General features: G+C 40.7%; 1 protein-coding gene across 1 annotated transcript in view; it reads left to right on the top strand.

The window, feature by feature from the left end:
* ACVR1C (activin A receptor type 1C) overlaps positions 1 to 24,574 on the top strand; it is a 38,749-nt gene that overhangs the window by 7,227 nt on the left and 6,948 nt on the right. The window contains exons 2-5 of the mRNA XM_089523312.1: positions 11,574 to 11,819; positions 17,300 to 17,530; positions 20,378 to 20,545; positions 24,295 to 24,451. Coding sequence (XP_089379438.1) covers positions 11,574 to 11,819; positions 17,300 to 17,530; positions 20,378 to 20,545; positions 24,295 to 24,451 — 802 coding nt within the window. The remainder of the gene's footprint in view (positions 1 to 11,573; positions 11,820 to 17,299; positions 17,531 to 20,377; positions 20,546 to 24,294; positions 24,452 to 24,574) is intronic.

Genomic DNA, 24,574 nt, shown 5'->3' on the forward strand with positions numbered 1-24,574 from the left:
AAGCCACCACATCCCACTATAAAAGATACACTGATATGGCTGTGTGCAGGTGGCACTCTTTATTTGTAAATAAATGTTTTTTTATCCACACCATTTACTGTCTGTACTGTTGATTATTCCTGCAGGTGTTTTACTGCAGAGGTTTTACCATGTCAGTGTGCGATAGTAGATCTGGTGATGCTGGTGATGCATAGCTTATCTTGTGACGTCTTCTAAACCACAGAGAGGCATCACTTCGAGGCAGAGGACAATTTGTATGTTGAAGGCCACAAACTAAATTCCTAGCATTTTTTTAACATAATACTTTAAAATGTTTTTTAAAGATGTCTGCTTGGAAGGCAGTTGCCAGTTAAATGCTTTGAAGTAGATGGGTTACTTGTCTTACATTACACAAAGCAGATTCTTAGAATTAGTGAGAGGCTGATAACATTTATCTGTAGCTGGGGCACCTGACAGAATGTTGAGGACAGGATCACTTCCTACCATTCTCTATACAGAACTGCTACAGGTTGAGCATCTCTTATTTGGAATTCCAAATTCCAAATTACTCCAAAATTGTCCATGTGGGTGGCTGAGATAGGAACACATTTGCTTTCTAATGGTTCAGTGTACATCAATTTGGTTTCATGCACAAAATTGTTTGAAAATATTATGTAAACAAATAAAGGTGTATATGAAACATAAATGAATTTACATTTAGACATGGCTCCCACCTGGTAGATCTCTCTCTCTCTCCCTCCCCCCCCCCCTCTCTCTCTATGTGTGTGTGTATAGTGTGCCCTTGGTATCTGCTGGGGTTTGATTCCAGGACTCCCCGTAGATACCAAAATCTGTGGAAGCTCAAGTCCCTTTAAATATAATGGGAAGTAAAATAGTGTCCTTTACCTAAAATGGCAAAATCAAGCTTTGCTATTTAGAATTTGTATATATATTTTAATATTTTCAAGCTGTGGATGCTTGAATCCAAGGATAATGAATCCATGGATAAGGAGGGCTGACTATATATATATTCCAAAATTTGGAAAAAAAACAAACGAAATCTAAAAACACTTCTGGTCCCAAGCATTTCAGATAAGGAAGACTTAACCTGTATGTTGATTTTCAGTATATATAACAACTGGGGTATAAGTTCGTAGGCTACAAAAGTTTATATTATAGATTCAGGATGCCCCATATCCTGTGAAGATTCTATGAATGATGGATGCATCTGTATAAGGTTTTCATTTTATATTTCTACCTGGTTTTCATGCAGCAGGTTCTGAAATGTGACAGTAATGCTGGTTTAAGGGTGCCATTTGTCACATCAGATTCAAATTACTGCCTGTTAGCTGCATCTAAGGGCCATGATTATTTGTTCTCTGAGGCCTGTCATTGTGGGCCAGCTTTTGTAGTCAAACTGGATGGCTTGCATTACATGTTGATCCTAATAGAGCATTACCACCCAAAGAGTAAACAGGATTTCCCCAATCTGATTATAATAATGAGATGATTAGATGTGTAGCAAACTGTTGGCCTTCTTTCTGGTTTAGTGTTAATATGTTTTGAATTAGATCTTAGAAAAGAATGAGTTGTCTGACTAGCTGCTTACTGTCACAGTGGGAGTGAAGAGATGGGAGTCTAAAGCTGGATCTTCTGGCTGCCTAGTGCAATTAAGATGATATGTGAGACTTGTTCCTCCATTGCAGTACTCTGAACCCTTCAGTTTTCATAATGATGTTCAGCTGCCAGAGGTTCTAGGATTTCATTTGCTACAAGCACCCTATTGCACTAAACCATAACATTGCATTGGTGCAGGACTAAGTGAATTTCATATAGGTGGCATGTAACAGCCACACTGACAACTGAGTCTGCTGGTGAAGGGTATAAAACTGCAGAGTGCTGCACTGTGATTTCTAACTGGGGCCCAATTGCACCAATATATTACTATTTGAAAAGAATATTTAAACACTGAGACATACTGTAGTTTAGCTTTATTTTAAATATCAGCTTAGATTTACCCAATCGGACTTTGGTAATATTACAGGTACAGGACACTATCAGCTAAGCTTCTAACCTGTCAAGTCCCAAAATGATTTTCCATCACCTATATATCAAATCATAATGTGAGACACTTAAAACATCAAGGTGAGCATTTACATGGATGAGGGAAGTAATGACTCACTTTCCTATGTGTTTCATACATGTGCTTACACCTCTCATAGGAATGAACAAGTCTATCAATTTCTATTTCTTATTTTACTAATTTCAAGAATATTTTATTCCATTGCTGCCTTCATTTGCATTTTTTTTAAAAAAGTATACATGAAAATGCACAAACTTTTCATGTACATTTCTCATACTGTACATATTTTGTACAAAAGGCTATCTAATAAAAGCATTTTTACAAATGTCTTTCCATACTACAATGCATTTAAAAATAATATTTTCATTGATATGTATATTCTTCTGTTTCCCATGAATGTGTGTGTGTGTATTCTCTGATTGGAGAACTGCACTACACAATTCAGAAATGTGAATATCTAAGTGTCATTGTTCTTCAATGCATGCATTAGCTCAAAACTTGGTAAACTCACATTTTGGGGCCAGAATTATGGATTCTGAAATGGCACGTGAATAAGTTGAAGGTAGAATTTAGGAGCATATAACAATGGAAAACTATGCCAAAGAATTTAAAACATTCCAGTAGGCATAATTGTTTGTGCTCATGCTAAAGCCTGGATGGATAAGAGACTAGAGGGGGTTTGGTGCTGCAAAGGACAGATTACACTCTTGTCTTTCACCAGGAAATGGTTCCTTTTTAAATAAGAGTTAATGTACAGTATTTGCCTTGCCCCATAGATAAGTCGACCCAGGGTTTTGGGGTCACCTTTTTTGTGTAAAATTTATAGGCTTATATATGAGTATGTACAGTATATATGGTCAACATTTCAAACACTGTTTAATTGTTTGAGTGAGCCCTGGCTCTTTAAATGTTGAAGATCACTAATCCAAACTGATGGTGAAAATGTTTCATTAGCTGAATCCAGTCATTGCTCCAAACCACAGTTTAGATCCTGCAGTGTGGATCCTCTTTACAAATACTAAGGCATATGGTTAGAACTAATTGTCCGTTTTCATTTTTCACTTATTCAGGGGCCATTTTTGTAACTCCCAACTCCATGGTACAGCAAGCCTTTGTTGAATAGCAGTGGTTTGAATTCAAACAATGATTTGAATTCAGGTTTAATGGCAAACTATGGTTACTATAACCAGCTTCAAACCATTGTTTGATATTCTCATTTGACAGCATCTTACAAAACATGCATTGCAAGCTAAACAATCAAAGGTGAATTATGAGCATTTGCTATGGAAGGATTCTAATCTCACTCCACAACAATTTAATTTGCCTGGTCAACCATTTTTTCAGCAGAGGGGATTGTGTATATGTGTGAGTAAAGGTAATCTTTATTTAAAGCTGGAGAAGTATCAGGACTACAGTCAGTCCACATGATCTACAGATTCTTTATCCATGGATTTAACCATCCATGTTTTGAAAATATATATATTTTAAAAAATCCAAAAAGCAAACCTTGTTTTTGCCATTTGATATAAGGGATATCATTTTACTGTATCATAGTATATACTGGAACTTGAGCATCCATGGATTTTGGTATCCACGGGGAGTCCTGGAACCAAACCCCAATAGGATCAGGTCAGTCATCCCTCTTAACCAGTACTTCTGACTGGCACTGGCTGGATCTAAGTTGTGATCTGCTTTTCTGAGTGCATAGCTTGCAACATTAACTTGCAGCAATGTCAAAGTACTATTGTTTTTCAAATTAACACACAACAAAGGGGGTATTGGGACTGTAGTATCTGTGGAGGGAAAATTTAAGCCTTCCCCGTTGTTATCCCATTAAAAATACATTTGCCATGCAAACAGCTGTAGGGGAAAATTCCTATTGGTTAGATGCTGTGTCAAACAAAATTGGGAAAAGGGGGAGGCATTTGAGGAGGCTTATAGAAAAACTTCAGTGTGGGTTATTAAAGCCTTTGTTCTTGGAAGACTTGTGTTTGCGACTTCATATGCATCAAACTACAACAGAGGTGGGAATTGTATGGCGGCCCTTCAGATGTTGTTGAACTGCAGCTCCCAGCATTCATTATGTTTGGTTATCCTGGGTAGGACTGCTGGGAGTTGCAGTTCAACAACACCTGGAGGGCTGTCCAGTTCTCATGCTGGGCTGCAGTGATGCCTTCTAGTTTTGTCCTGAAAGTGGAAGAAAATTACAGTAGTTTACTGTGCTTGGTGCTGCGCAGCTTAAACAGAGAGAGCGTTCTCTCAGCCTCACCAAGGCTGCCTCTACACTCCAAAAATAATGCAGTTTGACACTGCTTTAACTGCCATAACTCAATGCTATAGAATCTTTGGATTTGTCATTTATTGTGGCACAAGAGCTCTCTGACATGGAAGGCTAAATATCTCACAAAACTACAAATCCCAGAATTACATAGCATTGAGCCATTGCAGTTAAAGCAGTGTCACACTGCATTATTTCTACAGTGCAGGTGCAGCCCAAGTCCCCAATAGGTAGAGTTGAGGGCCTTCAAATTTCAGATTATATGCTATATAATCAGCCATAAATAAATTCAACTTCCTGTCCATTCTTTGTTGTTGTTGTTAACTTGAGTCAACCCCATGGGCCTGTGGAGTGACCCTGTGGATGAGCCATTTTGAAGTCTCCCTGTTGTTCATTGCTCTGCTTAGGTCCTGTAGATTCAAGCCTGTGACCTCACTAATTGAGTCTATCCATCTAGCGCAGGGGTAGGCAGCCTGCGGCCCGGGGGCCGGATGCGGCCCGGCGAGGCCTTGGGACCGGCCCCAGCCCGGTCCTGCTGCCACTTGCCACCAGGGCCTTTGGGGGGCAATTGTCTATAGAAGCCTCAGAAACATGCATTTATATTAACATTTTTTAAAAAAACAGCAAATTTTTTCGCGTGTCTTCAATTTTAAAAAAAGTGTCCTCCATTTGAAAATTTTGTTCTACATTTGTCCCAGTTTATTTATATATTTAATTTAATTTTTTAAAAAAATTATTCAATTATTTATTTTTTGGCTTTGGCCCCCCAGTTGTCTGTGGGACAGCAACCCGGTCCCTGGCTCAAAAAGGTTGCCTACCCCTGATCTAGCTTGTGGTTTTCCTCTCTTCCTACATCCCACTACCTTTCCTAACATTATCGTCTTTTTAATGAGTTGTGCCTTCTCATGATGTGACCACCGTATGACAGCCTCAGTTTCATCATCTTGGCTTCCAGGGAGATTTCGGGCTTGATCTGTTCAATGACTCACTTGTTTGTCTTTTTGGCTGTCCATGGTATGCTTAAGCACTCTTCTCCAGCACCACATCACAAATAAACTGATTTTCTTCTTATCAACTTTCTTCACTGTCCAGCTCTTGCACCCATACATGGAGATGGGGAATACAGTGGATTGGATGATTCCAACTTTTGTATTCAGTTGTATATCTTTACTCTTTAGGATCTTTTCTAGCTCTTTCATGGCTGCCCTTCCCATTCCTAGTTTTCTTGTGATTTCTTAACTGCTGTCTCCAGAGTAGAGAGCCAGAGTACTGTGGTGATTTGAACATTGAATTAGACTCTGGGAGACAAGGGTTTGAATTGCTCCTTAGCTGTGGAAACTGGGTGGCTTTGGGCAAGTCATATTCCCTGTCAACCTAAGGGGAAGGCAATGCCAAACCTTTCTCTTGACAAGAAAAATCTATGATAGGGTTCTCATGAAAGCTTGAAGGCTTCAGAATCTACTTTGGTGGCAAACTGATGTACATTTACTCAGGAGTAAATCCCAGATCACAGTGGTGCTTAATTCTCAGTAAACTTGGATAGGTTTGCACTGGATCAGTTGTTACTTAGATCAATACACTTCTAGAGGCCTGTTACAGACTGCCAAAATAAAGCTGCTTCGGGTCTCTTTGAAGGTATACTGTTTAAATGATGCATGCATCCTAAGAATCCGGAAGCTGCACCAAAGCTGCACTCCAGTGCTTAGGAATGGTGTGTGGCTTTGGTGCGACCTCCGGACTCTTAGGACCCATGCATCATTTAAATGGCATACCTCCAAAGAGACCCGAAGCAGCTTTATTTTGGCAGTCTGTAACAGGCCAGAGTCAAACCCAGGCCCTTCTTTAACACATGCATGTTAAAAGCAGTGTTTTGTACTAATGTGTGTGTTTTGCCCCTACTAACTGGAAATGAATTACTGCTGTGGTGCATTGCACTTAATTTACCTTGTTTTTGGAGCATTCTTTTTTGAATTGCTTAGCAACCAAATAACATAATCTTCCACTGCTAAAAAATGGTCTTCATTAGTCAGCAGGGTCAGCACTTCATATAGTACGTTGAATCCATCAGGCACTTGTCAGATTATTCAGTTGATTGCAAATTAATTGCTGAAAAACCTCTATTTTTGAACCATATGTAAGTGGATGATTTTAAATCCAGAGCTGCAAAACCTGTCTTATTTACTGCTGTCCATTAGTGGCTTCAGTTAGTGAACTGGAAGTCGATTTTACATTTCCAACAAGGAAACATCGTGATGGCACAATGAATCTTGTTTTGGTGAGGTTTGAATCATGCCATAGATATTAATCTGAATGTACTATGTATTAATGTTTTTCTTGCATTTCCAACAGATTTTATGAGTTTTTGCTCCTCACACTTTGGGTGCCTCTGATGACTTGCCTCTGTGTGTCAGGGTGCAGGCTTTAAAAATAGGTTTTGTGTCCAATAAACAGAATGTTTTGTTTTCCAGGACTTCCTTGTGTTTTCTTCTTTTTCTTCTTTCCAGACAGAGGTTGTCATCTCTTGATCAAACTCCCAGAAGACTAATGTCTGAAATCTTGAATGCTTACTTGGAAATATAAGTTCAATAAAAATTAGTGGCACATGTTTCCAAGTACTGGGCTGTAGGAAGAAGCAAAGGTCAGATTTCTAACATAATGAAAAATGTAGTCCCCACTGGTTCAGCATTTGAGGGTATTCTAATTACAGCTGTGAGTTAAGATAAGTTGTGTTGAATCAGACCAATACTTCATATTGGCTAGAAACATGCCCCTATCATAATAATGCTGTCAGAAAGCCCACAAATAGGACATGAAAGCCTCCCAGCAAACAGTATTCAGAAGAGTAAGTGACTGTGATCATGCAGGGTCAATATACCTCTCATGACAAATAGCTACGAGGAACAGAGGAACATAGGAACATAGGAAGTTACCTTACACTGATTCAGACCATTGGGCCATCTAACCCAGTATTGTGGCTACCTAGACAGTGGCATCACTAGGAGAGGTGCTGGGGGTGCGGGCTGCACCAGGTGACACCATAAAGGGGGGGGGCACCAGTTCTCCCCAAACACCTACCTTTTGGCAGAAATAGCTGTGGCATTCGCCTGCTTCCCTTTAAAATGCTTTAAGAGATGGTAGGAGTGGGGTGAAGCTCAGTGGAAGGAGAAAGGAGGGGCCCCAGAATTTTTAAAATTAAAATGTCAAATTCCTTTTTTTATTTTAATTTTTTAAAATGTTATTTTAAAATTTTCTTTAAAAACATATTTTAACCAAATGTTTACTATGTATATGTAAATACATATAGGTTGAGTGTATGATATTGCAATTTGAAGGTATAATTTTAATTTTGCTAGTTGTTTATGTCACACCTATTATTACATTCAGTGGCATATGAGAATTACGAATTATGAGTATCAATGTAAAAAAGCATCAGTAAGGATTCTGTATGGTGTAAAATGGAAGAAGGTCAATGGGGAAGGTGACACCCTGAGTTACCGCACCGGGTGACACTTATCCTAGAGATGCCGCTATACCTAGATAGGACAAATGTGTAGAGACATAGCAGTCTTTGTTACTGCTTGATCCAAACAATGTTTTTCTTGCTCCAGGATATTTTGGCCTTTCATCCTCCCATTTCCAAGTCTTCCGAATTATTTTTGCTCTTACCTCAGTCATGACTTAAAAACAACAATCCTATGAGTTCATTTTATTTGTTTGTTTTTTAACTAACATAGTGGTCAAGTACTATGGTCTGTGTGCTTGAAGTATTACACTCTCCTATTCCCTGTCACACACACATTTGAGTGCTGAGGGTTGACTAGGCCGTTTGGGTGGTGGGTAGGTGCTGGGAGTGGGCTCTTGAATATTGAAGAAGGTGATTGAAGGTCCCTTAGAAAAAGGGTTTTGGGGAGCAGAGGGAGTTGCTGCCTTCCTAGGGCTGAAAACAGTTTAGCACTAAGGCTAAAGAGTGTGGTTAAAACTTCTTTTTTTCTCTAAGTGAAAAGAGGCATATTGGGAGAGAGAACTGTTTGGGAAATCTGCAGGAAGTGACAGGAAGCAGCAGGGAGGGACATGGCATGATCCAGGGCAGCTTGGGACATATGACCAGTCTGAAGGAGACTTCTGTCTGGCGGTAACTCTCCATCAGGTGAGATCAGGAATGTTCTGAGTAGTATGTTGATCTCTGATAATCTCATTCTCTTCCATAGACTTTTTTACTCTCCTTTAAAGCTACTCAAGATGGTGAGCATCAGCATATCTTCTGGCAACAAATCCCAAAATGATGTCATCTGTGAACACACTCGTCCCTCTCGATTTGTGGGGGATCCATTCTGGACCCCCTACCAATCAGAAATATAGCAGATATTCAAGCCGCATTAGTTATAATGGGGGTGCGCTCCTGTACGTGTGCCCTGTTTTGACCCCCCTGCTTGCTGTCCATGAAGGGGAGGGACGAGTATACTTAGTTTTTTCACTTTTGAACTCACAGCCAGATCGTTTTACTGAAGGAATTAGAAACAGTTCCATACCCTCCAGGGTTTCACAAATGAAAACCAGAACACATGTAGCCAAGCATGTGTGATCAAGAGGAGTGTGATCAAGAGGATAACAGTCACTAATGAGGAATATCATGCAAGATAGTGGTGGCTGTAGCAGTTGGCATTTGCCTGAGTCTACTGGTAAGGGCAAGACTGCCCTCTTCTCTCCTCTTCTGCTGAGTTATATGAATGCAAACTACTTTTGCACATTGGATTCAATTTACAGCAATTAAAGAAAGCTGAGGACGAGGGGAAAGTGGGAGGAGGAGAGAAAAACATACATTTTAAAAGCAACTGGAAAAATAGGATGACAGAGGTTTAATTGGAAAGTATACGGTACTCTGGCCTGTTAAAGACTGCCAAAATAAAGCTGCTTCGGGTCTCTTTGGACGTATGCTATTTAAATGATGCATGGGTACTAAGAGTCCAGAGGTCGCACCAAAGCCACGCTCCAATCCTAAGGACTAGAGTGCAGCTTTGGTGCACTTCTGGATTCTTCGGATGCATGCATAATTTAAACAGCATACCTCCAAAGAGACCCGAAGCAGCTTTATTTTGGCAGTCTGTAACAGGCCTCTGTCTGCTTCTTCTACACCAGGGGTAGGCAACCTGCGGCCCGCAGGCCGGATGCGGCCCAGCGAGGCCTTGGGACCGGCCCCAACCCAGTCCTGCTGCCGATTGCCGCCGGGGCCTTTGGGGGGCAATTGTCTATAGAAGCCTCAGAAACATGCATTTATATTAACATTTTTAAAAAAATCAGCAATTTTTTTGCGTGTCCTCCATTTTTTTAAAAAAAGTGTCTTCCATTTGAAAATTTTGTACTACATTTGTCCTGGTTTATTTATATATTTAAATTTTTTAAAAATTAGTTAATTATTTATTTTTTGGCTTCGGCCCCCCAGTTGTCTGAGGGACAGCAACCCGGCCCCCGGCTCAAAAAGATTGCCTACCCCTGTTCTACACAGTGCATTTTTAAAAGATAACTTCTCTTATGGTCTTTTTTCCTAACCAAAAAAGTGAATTGCTTTGCCCAGTGGATTGGATCTAACCCACTAAGCTTCTCTGACCAATCGGTCTGATCTCCTGCTAGGCCACCCATCTTCCCATCCCCTCCTTTGTTTTTCCTCTCTAAGAAGTGAGAAGGAGCTCATCATGATTATCTGTCAGCAATTCTCCAAAAATTTCACAGTCTTTGGTGAGAAACCTCAGTGATCTGATGATGCAGGAGGAGAGTCTTGCCTTTTCTTGCATTGCCAGCCTGTCCTAGCCCAATGAATGAGAAAGAAGGAGAAATAGAGGGTTTGCGTCATATACAGTGGACCCTTGTTATACACAATTTCAGGTTAACTTTGCGTCATTTCACTTTGGCAGCCATTACGTGGGATAAACTTCCTAAATTTGCAAGTTCTGTTTACATTCAAATTTAATTAAACTCTCATTTAAATCCCGTTTTCCTGTGGGATCTCACTAGTGTGATAAAACTCTTAGAATGGCTGTTGATATCACCGACCATAGTATCCCCATGGATCAACTCTGCAGAATGAGTGTTGACGACAATGGTTTATGTTATGAATCACATGGGCAAATAAGCAGTATGGAAATATTTCTAATGAATCATTAATACCAAGAATTACTACTACTTGAGCACTCTGCCTAGTTACTCGTTGCCTGAAGTTTCTTCTCCATCTGCTGGACATTTTATTAATTTACTCAAGCACTTTGAATTCTGTCTAGAAATGGTTCTCTATAACCTGCTCCAGTGAGCAACCTGGCTGTGGCACTTTGGAGCTGCTGGAGTTTCTGAACAATTTTCAATGGCTGCCCCGTGTTGCAGAGTGCTACAGTAATCCAAACAGGATGCAATCAAGGCATATGTCATGGTAGCCAAATTTGAAATCATAAGGAATGGCTACAACTTGAACCCAGTGCATCACTAGGGTTTGGTCTCACCCAGTTCATATGCCTTGAAAGGCTTGCTGGGGGTGGTAGTGATGGCCTGCCCCCTCCCCTCCTCACTTTCCTCCCACTGCTTTGTTCACCTGCCCCCCTCTTTGTCCACTTGGCCATCTGCCACTAGAGCAGACCTGGAAAAGATTGTCAGGCAGCAGTGGCAGTCTACCTTGTCCAGCTGGGTTTGGGAAAGGAAGGAAAAAAGAAAAAAAGAAAGAAAAAGGAAAAAGTGAGTCTTGGAAGGGAATGGGGTGGATAGGAGTTCAAAGCCGAGGCCCTTTCAGAATGCCTTGTGTGGGGCTGCATGGAAGGAAAGTATGTGGAATTTTTCTGAGGATGGGGGTGCATTGTGATTCTATTCAGTGACTTCCCTCTTGATGATGATGACAACAGCTATATATTTCTTACTTGCTGTACTTATAGATCGAAGCAGGGAACAACAAATTAGAATCTAGCAACAAATAGACACCAGTGGTATGTGCAAATGTACAAAGTGTTGCAGCAAATAAGCAGCTGGTCCTGCCTTGACATCCATGTGTCTTCATCCTGCCAGAATTTCCTCACAATGAATATGGATACTATAGAAAAGTGAATTCTACCTTCGCAAACTTCCAAAGAAGAAGAAGTAGTAGTAGTAGCAGTGGTAGTTCACGCAGCAGGGCCAGTGGTACAACAAGCTCAAACTGATGGCTTTATTCACAGATTTGTACATTAAATATATGAACTTGTTTTGTTGATTTTTCAGGTCAAGATACTTCAAGCAAAACTAAGCTGGGTCCTGTGGAGCTAACAGTGATTATAACCGTACCAGTATGTGTCTTGTGTATAGCTTTAATGGTGATTGTGTACACATGCCAAGGCCACAACTGTAAACTGAAGAAGAAAAAAAGGCCCAATATTGAAGAACCTCTATCTGAATACAATCTGGTGAATCCAGGAAAAACCCTCAGAGACCTCATTTTTGATATGACAACATCAGGTTCTGGATCTGGTATGTGCTTGCATGCTGCAGAACCGGGGCTTGCATGAGTTCCATATCATATATTTGGTAAATGTATAATGCAGCCAAGGCAGTTTACAGTAAACACCTGTGTAACAGAAGCTCAGTATATACAAAAACATTGAAATCAATAAAATCAAAGCAGTCTTAAAAAATATATGTGAAGGAGAAGGGGATGTACAGCACTGATGTAGTGGTGTGTGCAATTTGTTAGAGCCTGTCATTCTGTTCCACTGAAAAAGGATGGGATCTAGCATAGACTTGTTTCTTCCTGTGTCATGAGACTCTGAAATCACTGAAAGAATTTCCTCCTGTGATAAAATTGCCTCATCTACTAGGAAAGAAAAATTAAATAGGCTAGTTTGTTTATTTCCTTCCTTCCTTCCTTCCTTCCTTCCTTCCTTCCTCTCTCTGTGCTATTTTCATTTTAAAAAGGTCTCAAAGTGCTTTACAGTGGGCTGGGAGGCAATACATGAACATTTTAAATAAAATGAATAAAATAATAACTACACTATGGCCATAATAAAAAGCAGAAAATACCATACAAACAATAAAACATTTCATCAACATCACTGGAATCATTTAGGTGTGTGTTATTTTTTTTAAATATCACTCAAAATATTTGTAGATATTTTGTAAATATGTAATATAGTCAAAGTGGTTAACAATAAATATAATAGAAAGGAGGGAGCAAACTTGTTTTCTGCTGCTTCTGAGAACAGGACCGAGAACAATGGATGCAAACTGCAGGAAAAGAGATTCCACCTCAACATTAAGAGGAACTGACAGTGAGGGCTGTTTGACAGTGGAACAAGCTTCCTTGGAGTGTAGTGGAATCTCCTTCCTTAGAGGTCTTTAAACAGAGGCTGGATGGCCATCTGTCGGGGATGCTTTGATTTGGATTTCCTGCATGGCAGGGGGTTGGACTGGGTGGCCGTTGTGGTCTCTTCCAACTCTATGATTCTGTAATTCTATAAAAGCACAGTATAAAGCAAGGGTAGGCAACCTGCGGCCCGGCAGGGCCTTGGGACCAGCCCCAGCCCGGTCCTGCCGCCGATTGCCGCCGGAGCCTTTGGCCTATCAGGAGGAGGCGGGCAAGAGGGGGCAAGCGGCAGGCAAAGGGAGCAAGAGGCGGGCAAGGGGGGCAATTGTCTATAGAAGCCTCCGAAACATGCATTTATATTAACATTTTTTTTAAATCAGCAAATTTTTTAGCGTGTCCTCCATATTTTTTTTAAAAGTGTCCTCCACCTGAAATTTTTGTCCTACATTTGTCCTGGTTTTATTTATTTATTTAATTTTTTATAAAATTAATTATTTATTTTTTGGCTTCGGCCCCCCAGTTGTCTGAGGGACAGCAACCCGGCCCCCGGCTCAAAAAGGTTGCCTACCCCTGGTATAAAGTATTAATTGGATAATAAAGAAATTATTAATCCCAACAAACTGACACAGTAAAAACTTGAATGAAAGGGCACAGCCTTTATTGCCTTTCTAAATGTGAGTAGTGGCAGGATCAGGATAAAATCTCTGAGGAGGCTATTGTACAGGCTCAGTACCATAACATCAACTTTTCCCATATGCCACCCCATAAAGAAGGAGCAGAAAGCAGAAAGAAGGGTTTCAGCAGTGGAATGGAGTTTTCAGCTGGCTTTGTAAGGGAGAAGATGCCCTCTCCCACATACACGCTTTGAGATGCCCTGACCCCATACTGTTTATAGATATTTAAAATTCAAATTCAGCATCATGAATTGAGTTTGGTCAGTATTGACCAGTTTCATTGATGCAAGTTCAGTATAATATAATTGATCTTTTTTCTAGGACTGAGTAACATTTTTTTGTCTAGTCAAGGTCACGTGCAGTTGGTACATGGAGGTAAAGGACAGGGTCAGAGCCAAAATAGAGTGGGCATTGCTATCTCTCTCTGTGGTCACCTCCTATCTCTCCTTTTCTCTTTCTGTGTCCTCTTCTGCCAACTCTTTATCTCATTTGGCAATCTTCCTAACCATCTCTTCTCTCTGTCTCTCTCCCCCTTGCTTACTCTTATCAGAGATCTAACTAGTCTTTTTAGATCAGACTGTGGGCCTTTTAATAGGATGCTGGAGCCCCACAACTATTCTAAGACTAGAGAAATATTTATTGGTAATTATTCTGCCCCAGCTAGTTTCCATACCATTGTGAAGGGCAGCCCCTCCTATGATACATTATGATTAACCAGCCTGGGGCTTGACTAGAGTATTACCAACTTCTTTCTTACCTACATTACCCAAGTTGGGTAAGAAGAAGTCCTGCTGCAGCAGTTCCCATGATGATCTAAGAAGAGGCTGCTCACTTGTGCTCCTGTTCATGAGATGTTACAAGAGTTGTCCACAGTGGCAAACATACTTTTACCATATGAAAAATTGTATTACCTTGCTCTTAAATGCTACTCAGATATACACCTGGCATTTATTTCTAACTATAACTAGGATTATAGGTAGCATCTCATCTATTAATGGTAGAAAAATGGTTTTGTGTATACAAAACAGTTGTGCCACATTTACAGCACTGGAACAAACAGGTTCCTTGGGTGTAGCTACACTGTAGAAGTAATGCGGTTTTATACCATTTTAACTGCCATGGCTGTATCCTACAGAATCCTTGGATTTGCAGTGTTGTGAGGTATCTGCACTCTTTAGCAGAGAAAGCTAAAGACTTTGTAAAAATACAAACCCCAGGGTTTCCTAAGATGGCACTACAGCACTTAAAGTGATGTCAAACTGCATTATTTCTGCAGTGTAGATGCATCCCTAGTTTGTCACGAAGAGTCAATATGGTGTATTGTCCAGAGCAGATGTGTAGTGTTGTAGGTTTCTTGTTTGTTTGCTAAAATACATCTCCTGCTTGAAAAGTCTATAAATACAACATATATATATGTATTTCATATAAGCTGTAACCTCAAGAATGCAAATGAAATGGTCTAACAGATGTTCATGTTTCTTGGGCAGTACAAATACATGCCACTTAAATAGGCAACAAAAGAAATGAACATAAGCAGATGGTGTCTGCTTCTTAGAACCAATGTACTTTGTGGGAGAGATATTATTTGCCATGAAAAAAACACCTTAAAAGCCCCTAACTTACAAACATTCCTGCCAGGTTCACTGATGGCTTTGGAAAGTTCATCTGCCTTCAGCATATTCTGTGTGTATCTCCACTGAGAAGTTACATTTGCCAGGAAAAAAATATTGCCTTCCCAGCAGTATCTGACCATAAGCCAAATATGGAAGAGGTTCATGATTATACAATTATAGCAACTGAAGTCTCTGCAGGATTTCCAGGCTATTTTATGTACGTTTGTGAAAGACAAATATTTTTGCTTCAAAGGTCAGGGTTATGCTGACAATTTTTGGGTGTTTCCTGAGCCAAAAAGTTTAAAACTGTTTTGAAATAAGTGTAGACTGAGATTGATATTCTTGCTTAACACCATGTCTTGTGTGTCTTGAAGACAGGGCCTGAAATTTCATTTCATCTAGGCTGAATGCCCTGAAGCTTTGGCCTTACACCAATCTGCCAATTGTTGTTCTTAAAATAGACGGCAGCTTTATGGTTGTTGAGGTTGTTACTGCTGTTGTTGCTGCTGCTGCTGTATGTCTGCCTGCCTGCAAGTAATTTCTGATTTATGGAGACCCTAAGACAAACCTGTCTCCAGTGGCATCAGTAGAGTTGGCGTCACCTGATAACTCATGGTATCACCCTCTGCCATTGACTTCCTCCCATACCATACAGAATCTGTAGTAATGTTTTTTATACTAATGTTACTCATAAATCGTAATTCCCATATATCACTGAATACCATGGTAATAGTTGTTACAGAAACAATTAGCAACATTAAAATTATGCCTTTAACTTAAAATATCATATGCACAGCCTAAATGTATTTACATGTACATAGTTTCATGTGGTTAAAGTGAAAATGCAGTATGGGGGGATGTTTTAAAAGAATTTTAAAAAAATAAATAAAAACATTTTTGTTATTTTTTTAAAAAAAAACTGGGACCTCTCTTTTCTCCTCCCACTGAGCCATACCCCCTCACACCATTTCTTCAGTGTTTTAAAGGAGACAGGTGAATACTATGGCCTGTTTCTGTCAAAAGGCACATACCCAAAGGCAGTGGTGTCACCCACACCACCTAGGGTGTCACCTGGTGCACCCTGAACTCCCCTCGTGACACCCCTGCACTTTTTCAGGATACTCCAGGCTTTTCTTCCACTCTCCAGTTTCTTTTTTTCTTTTCCAGATGAAAGCCAGCATCCTGTGGCTACTAACCATGCTCAGTCTTCATTGGGTTTCTTGTGGATACATTTTTTAACCCCCTCAAGCCTTTCCATTCATCAGTATCTCTGCTGTACTTCTGCGAGCCTCAGGGAATCACTGTACCTATAGGAGGCATAAAACTGGGTAGAAACCCAGGGCTCATTCCCACTTACCTTTTAAATTGCTGCTGAACTGAATCCTGGATCCGGTTCCAGCAGCGAGTGTGGTTTCCCCCTATGTTTGCACCAGGTCGGGCCTGAGGGGGGGGGCAGCTGCAAGGGCCCTGGCCATCTCCCCTGTCACTGGCCTCCCTTGCCTCTCTGTACTGGCCATTGGCTTCTCCTCGGCCTTCTGCAACTTTCTTCAACTTCCCAGTGGCCTCCTACTCTGCAACCTCTTTCCCAGCTTCCCTGTCTTCTCCATTCCCCATGGCCAGGAAAGCTGGTAAGGAGTTTGAAGGAAGGTTGCAGGGCTTCCCCAGGTTTCCCCGGCTTCCCCAGGGCTTCCCCAGCTTCCCTGCGACCTTCCTGCGACCACCTTACTGGCTTCCCTGGGCGCAGGGAATGGAGGAAAGTCACAGAGGAGCCAGGAAAGCTGGAAAGGAGGTCACAGAAGGGAAAGGAAGCTGGGAAGCAGGCCACGGAAGGCTGAAGAGAAACCCAAGTCAGGTATGTAGAGGCAAGGGAGGCTGGTGACGAGGAAATGGCCGGTGCCTTTGCAGCTAGCCTCCCCCCCCCCCCCCCGGGGGCCTGGTCACAGAACCAGCAGATTTGAATCTGCTGGTTCCCACTTGGGCTGGGTCGATTTATTTGAAAATAAATCAATTCAGCCCAAAAGGAGTGGAAAAACCCAGCGTCTTTTTGATGCAGGTTAAATAGGTGAAAACCATGCCCCCCCTTTCCGAATTGGTTTAGCAATTTGGATTAAGTGGGGACCATGGTGGTTTAAACCGGATCGTGATTTGGCATGATCTGGTTTAAACCATAGTGGGAATGAGCCCCCAGTTCTATATGACGAGAGCTTTCATGTTATTTTAACATGATGTGAATTTTACAGATCATAGTTGTTTTCTGTAGTTATATAGCAAATATTGCAGAATACTGATATTTCTTAGGTTTTAAAGAAATTTAACATAATGACTGCTGCATTATACAAATGCCTGTATTTCTGTTGTCAGGTTTACCTCTGCTTGTACAAAGAACAATTGCCAGGACTATCGTTCTTCAAGAACTAGTAGGAAAAGGTCGATTTGGTGAAGTCTGGCGTGGAAAATGGTGTGGTGAAGATGTAGCTGTGAAGATCTTCTCCTCAAGAGATGAGAGGTCTTGGTTTCGTGAAGCAGAAATCTATCAGACAATCATGCTGAGGCATGAAAATATCTTGGGGTTTATTGCTGCTGATAACAAGGGTATAGTACTTCCAAACAGTTTCACAATGTTTGTCCTCCACTGGATTTGCCTGGTGGAATTCATGGGCGCCCATTTGAGGGGGAGGAGGTTTTTGGAAAAATATTGAGATGTGTTATTCTACTTGTAGAACAGATTAGGAAAGCCTGATTTATGATTATCCGGATTTAGTGAAGAAAGAAATGTTGCATTCTGTGGTACTGCAGTGAACTCTTCAAGGTTGACCCTAACATTAAGCAGAATCAGGCAACCATTTAAAGGGAGCAAAAGGATAACCTCCTGAACTCCTTGGTGTTTCTACCTGGGGATGGAGCTCTGTTTGTTACATAGTCTGTCCCAAACCAGTTAAACTACTCTGCTCCCTCAAGTATGGAAGATACTATTACACCATCATGTTGTAGTTGTCAAGGCGAGCTGACTTCCTCATAGGGAATGGAGGAGAAGTGCCATTTTCTTCTTTGTCTGAGATGACAAAATGTCTGCTGCTTGTATTGTCAGGACTCTCATATGATACTGATGGAAGCCTCTTCTGGGTTTTTGTCACCAATTGGGCATTGCATGGTCACCAGAAAGAAAACTTACTCTGGTTCTGTTCAAGAGAGATCCATCTGCTGCTCTAGGAGCTAGGACATGTTTGCTATTCCTTTTTTCTATGTTGCCTCATGCCAATCCCTCCTCCCTGCAGTAGTGGCCTTAGCACTGATTTTGGTATTGTATTCTATTAATTCATTGCACCCTTTTCCTAAGAGGTGCCCAGGGAAATGTACAATAAAAACATTTAACATTTCACCTAAAATTAATGGACTCAGGAGAAACTGTGATGATAATACAAAAATGGCAAAAATTATTAATGAGGAAGAACACACAAGCTAGGCGATGCTGCAGCAGTTTGCTGTTGTCTAAGCCTCTTGGGAAGGACAAGATTCCATTACCTCCTCTCCTCTCTCCACTGTTAAGTGAATGCAAACTATGGGCCCATACAGACAGGCCAAAATAAAGCTGCTTCGGGTCACTTTGGAGGTATGGTGTTTAAATCATACACACATCTTAAGAGTCTGGAAGCCACACCAAAGCCATTCTCCAGTCCTTAGGACTGGAGAATGGCTTTGGTGTGGCTTCCAGACTCTTAGATGCATGCATCATTTAAACACCATACCTCCAAAGTGACCTGAAGCAGCTTTATTTTGGCCTGTCTGTATGGGGCCTATGTTTGCACTTTGAACTTATTCATTCCCACTCATTCCCACTATCGTTTAAACCGGATTGTTATGATCTGGTTTAAACATGTATGGTGTCCACTTAATCCGAATTCCTGAAATTATTTGGAAAGGGGGGGGGGCATGCTTCAAAAAGACACTGATTTTCCCCACTCCTTTTGGGCTGAATCGATGTATTTTAAAATAAATTCATTCAGCCCACATAGGAACTATGTGGATTTGAATCTGCTCCTGATGGGGGGCAGCTGCAATGGTGCTGGCCTTCTCCCATCACCGGCCTCTCTCCATCTCTGGACAGTCCATCCCTGGCTTCTGTCTCTGGCCTTCTCCTGTCCCCTGCCTCCTTCTCTTCCTGGCTTCCCCAGCCTTGTCGCCGGCTTCCCTGTGGCCTCCTTCCCTTCCTGGCTTTCCTGGCGTAGTCCCTGGCTTCCCCGGCCCCAGGTTTGACGGAGCAGCTTCAGTCACAGTGTTACCAATCACCCTTGAAGGAAATCCCTGATTGGTTTCCTGGAATGCCCCCAAATTTCCCAGAATGGGGGCAGGACTTCTGGGATGGGGTGGGACTTCTGGGTCGGGGTCAGACCTCCGGGTCGAAGAGGGGCACAAGGCACTATGGGAAGGCTAAAGGGGGCAGGACATCTGGGATGAGAGGTATGCCAGGAGGTTTTTTTTTTTGGGGGGGGGGAGGTATTTTTTGGGCAGGAAGGTATGTTTTGGCAGGAAGGTTGAATTTCTCTAAAGGCAGAATTTCCTTGAATCTTCCTGGAAATTTTCCAAACACAGAAATGACATGGAAAGGTTTTAAAATTCCCTTCTGGGAAATTTCCCAAAAATTGGCAACACTGTTCACTCGGTGCAAACGTGGTGTGAACCACGCCCAGAGGCAAACCGAATCATAGGTTCGGTTTGGAAACCGAAATAAGTGGTAAGTGGGAATGAAGCACTGCAACTGAAGTACACTAAGGACAAAGGGGGAGTGTGTGTGTGTGTGTGTGTGTGTGTGTAGAAATGGGGACATTTTAAAAACAACTGAAAAGTGGGATGACAGAAGACTGCTGGAAGGTGTAAGATCAAGTCTTGTTGAAGGCTTAACCAAATACAGTGGACCCTTGTTATATGTTGGTGTTTGGTTCCAAAATCCTCCGTGTATAACAAAATCCGTGTATGCTCAAGTCCCATTGAATATAATGACATAGCAAAATGGTGTCCCTTATAAAAAATGGAAAATCAAGGTTTGATATTTGAAATTTATACTTTTGTTGAACATTTTCAAACCATGTATGCTTGAATCTGTGTATAAAAAATCTCTATATAAGAACGGCCAACTGTAATATAGGTGAGCTGTGGGTAGATCAAGTCCAACTTAACACTTCTTGTCTTTTTAATGTATTGATTTTTACCCATAATTCAGTGAGAAGAACATTGCAGCTTCATTCTGACATAATTTATGCATCCATATAAACATGCTGTGTTACTAGTATTACTGTATACTGATAACACTCCTTGGAGGAAATAAGTTTGTTTGGTTTTTGTTTTTGTTTTTTGCAAATTTAATGTAATGGTTGAATTGTTGAGCCTTTTGTGCTGTTCTACTCCTACATGGTAATAATGTAAATATGTGTCTTTCTGCAGACAATGGTACTTGGACTCAGCTGTGGCTTGTATCTGAATACTATGAGCAAGGCTCATTGTTTGACTACTTAAACAGCAACACTGTCACGGCTGATGGGATGATTAAATTGACCTTCTCCATAGCAAGTGGCCTTGCACACCTTCACATGGAGATTGTTGGCACACAAGGTAGAAGCTGTTTCGTACAGATGTTTCCACCATAAAGTCACTGTAGATGGGAGCAGAGAATGATTTGAATGGATGACAGGGAGCTATTTAGATTGCAAAGTTTTGTTGTTGCTAACTGCTGCCAAGTTGCTTTGACTTATGTTGACTTTCTAAATGAGAGACCTCCAATCACCCTGTCACCAATAGGCCTGCTCAGGTCTTACAGACTCTAGGCCTTGGCTTTCTTGATTGAGTCAATTGTTCTGGAATGTGCTCTTTTCCTACTGCCTTCTACTTTACCAAGCATTAATGTCTTTTCTAGTGAGTCATGTTTTCTCATGATGTATCCAAAGTATGTCAGTTTCAGTTTAGTCATCCTGGCTTCTTGGGATAGTTCAAGCTTAATTTGCCCTATGACCTATTTACAGTTAGCCTGCTGTATACATGGATTCAGTATCTATGGGTTCCACTATCCATGGCTTTAAAATGTTCAGACAAAAAAAATCCAAAAAGCAAATATTGATTCTGACATTTTTTGTAAGGGACACCATTTAACTATGCCTTTTTTACAATGAGACTTGAGCATCCATGGATTTTGGTATCCATGGGGGGTCCTGGAACCAACCCTCACCGGCTACCAAGAGCCCACTGTATTTGTCTTCTTAGCAGTCCATAATATCCATAAGAACTCTTCTCCAGCACCTGATTTCAAATGGGTTGATCTTCCTATCAACTTTCCTCATTGTCCAGCTTTCACAGCCAAACATAGAAATTGGGAATACTATACCATAAACCATCCTGACTTTAGTATTCAATGATATATTTTTTCACTTCAGGATCTTGTCAGGTTCCTTCACAGTTGCCTTGCAAGTCCAAGTTCTCTTCTGATTTCTTGACTTCAGTCTCTCTTCTTATTAATTATTGAGCCAAAGTTTGGAATATCTTGAACTATTTCAATGTCATTATAATCTACTTTGAAATTCTGCATATTAGCTGTGGTCATTATTTTTGTTTCAGTTCTAAACTTGCCTGTGTACTTTCTGTCTTGACTTTTTTCATAATCATCCCAAGTCTTTGTAGTTTTCAGTTTGTAATATGGTGTCATCTGCATCTCTTGATTATTAATGTTCCTTCCTCCAATTTTCACTCCTCCTTCTTCCCTATCTAATCCTTTTTTATGTACAATACGTTCATCATACAAGTTAAACAGATAAAGTGATAAAATGCAGTCCTGTCTGACTCATTTGCCAATCGGAAACCATTCCGTTTCTCCATATTCTGCCCTAACAGTAGCCTTTTGTCCTGAGTGCACGTTATGTATCAGGACATTTGAATGTTGTGGCATACCCATTTCTTTAAAAGTGATCCATAGGTTTTTATGATCTACAGTGGACCCTTGTTATACGCTGGGGTTTGGTTCCAAAATCCCCCATGTATAACAAAATTTGTGGATGCTCAAGTCCCATTAAATATAATGACATAGCAAAATGTCCCTTATAAAAAATGGAAAGACAAGGTTTGATCTTTGAAATTTATACTTTTTTTGAACATTTTGAATGTATGCTTGAATCCGCGTATAAAAAATCTGTGTATAAGAAGGGCCGACTGTACATTCAAGTGATGCTATAATCAGCACAGGCTGATTTTCTTTTCAAATACCAAGTTGTTTGACATGCTGTACTACCCAACATATGTTTATCATATGGTCCCTAGTTTACACAATATTTAATTAATTTCATTCATATCTTAATGAAGCTGGGACCAGTTTCCATTGGGTTTAGCAAATCCAAAAATTAAGGCAAGCTGTGCTGATCCAGATCAGAAAAAATTCTTCTAGGAGTTTTCATGAGTACGACTTTTGGAAAAAGAGATCTTTATTGCCTATTCGTCACTACTTTTGATTACAATAGCCATAGTTCATAACAATGTCATGTTCTTGGAAGATCTTCCCCACTTCTCACTACTTCAGCTGCTATGAAGAATATAGCTAAACTTGGAGGGACAATGAAGTTATGGAATAGTGGCAACATAACAGTGACTGGTGGTTACCAGCGATTCTGTGCGCTCTGGCTATATTACATCACTGAACAGTAGCATTTATCAGCATCACAGAGAGATTTGGAGGAAAGCACTCCATTGTCTTGGCTGGGATCAAGTGGTATTTCCTGTGCTTACCACCCCAGGAGTTAATGTATCTGGAACTGCATAAGGAATTTGTGCCTAAATTCACCTGGCTTTTTGGTTCATGTCTATAATTTTTTTTCCCTTCTGTGTTTCATTTAATAGAATGTAAAACTATGGACAGGGATTGTGTTGTTGTTTTACACTTTGTACACTGCCTGGAAAACTGTAAGCACTTCTTAGTAACTAATAGTAACTTTGGAGCTATACAGTGTGTTCTCATGCCAAATCCCCAATCCAGCCTCTAGAAAGTGCAAAAAAGAGCCACAAAAAGCAGCTCCTTTTTGTGCCCACCAAGGGGCACCATAGCTATGGTGGTGCAGCTTTATGATGCCCCTTTGGTGTTGCATCATATGGGTGTCAAGATGGCGTGCACTGCGTGGACTGGCGCACACCAAAATGATGCCCTGGGGCCGGGATTAGGGCGTCCAGTGTGCGGACGCTGTGCCTTAACTCTGCCCACAGGCCGGTCTGTAAAGGGCCATTGTAACTAATAGTAACAATAACTAATAGCCACAAAAATGCCAATAAAAATGCAATTTCATTGAGCCAAGGCAGTATATGTGGGATTGTCCTTATTTTGCCATTTAAGGTAGATTTTGTTGACAGTAAGCTGGCCCAGGATCAGTGAGGCTGCAATCTGACAGACCAAGGTGGTGATGGTAGAGTGCAATCCCCATGGTCGCGCAACATTGCTTCTCATCATTGTCCATTTTTTGGCATTCATAATACCATCCCTAAAGAGGAGGATTCTTTGCCCTCCTCTGGGCTGGTTTAGACCTTTAATTAACAAGTAACTAAAATGGAAGTTAAATTCCAGTTCATTTCCTGCATAAATAAAGGGCCTCCTCTGTCTAAGACTACTTGGAAACATAACAAAATTGGAGTGTTTTGAATGGGATTTTAAAAAAATATATATCCAAGGGCGGGGAGCACACTGTGCTGGTGGGGGACCTCTTTACACCAGCAAGTACTCACTTCTTCTGTACACATTTATTGGGGCATAAATCCCATTGTATTCAATAGGAATTACTCCAGAGTAGATATTCATAGAATGACACTGTAAATGAGAATCATGGCTGAATGCAATTTGAATCTTGGGAATCTAACATTGAGTATTCTGTTCACTGCATCATTGTGCATCATTTTATAAGCATAAGGTTCTCTTAGAAGGTATAAAATAATGTTTTTAAAAAAACTAATGAGAGACATTTTTTTAAAGTTGCATGCACTTTGGTTTTAGTTTCACCAAAGGATGTGCATGAATTGCAAAATACATCCAGAAGCTATGTGCTTACAAGAATTTGCTGCACCAGTAGAAAATGGAAAAATAAATATAGACATGGCACATGGTCACATTTGAAGATGCTTTATATATTGGTATTGATTAAGCCGGAGAAGAAAGTTGAAGGAAATAAAGTTGTATGTTAAATCAAGATAGCTGAGGAAGTACTGTGAAAAGGTGTTTTTGAAATTTCTGGTGTTTTCTTTCCCTAACTCCCTTCCCCTACACTCACACACAATATTTTTGCTAAATAGATTAACACACTGGAAGACATTTTGAACTTAACATATTTTATATTTTGCAGGCAAGCCAGCAATTTCACACAGAGATCTGAAATCTAAAAACATTTTAGTCAAAAGGAATGAAACCTGTGCCATTGCTGACCTGGGTCTGGCTGTGAAGCATGATTCTGTGTTAAACACAATAGATATACCTCAGAATCCGAGAGTGGGGACCAAGAGGTAAAGCAGTATGTTTCTCAGTCCAGCAGAGTAATATTTTCCCTTTTAAATTTTTGTGTCTAACATGTTTGATCTAAAAACGAAAGTTATGTTTAGCTAAATCTCTCCCTCCCTCCATCAGAG

This window comes from Sceloporus occidentalis, unplaced genomic scaffold (genome assembly GCF_023333645.1).
Source record: "Sceloporus occidentalis isolate IW3139 unplaced genomic scaffold, rSceOcc1.0.p SCAF_4, whole genome shotgun sequence".
Classification (NCBI taxonomy): Eukaryota; Metazoa; Chordata; class Lepidosauria; order Squamata; family Phrynosomatidae; genus Sceloporus; species Sceloporus occidentalis.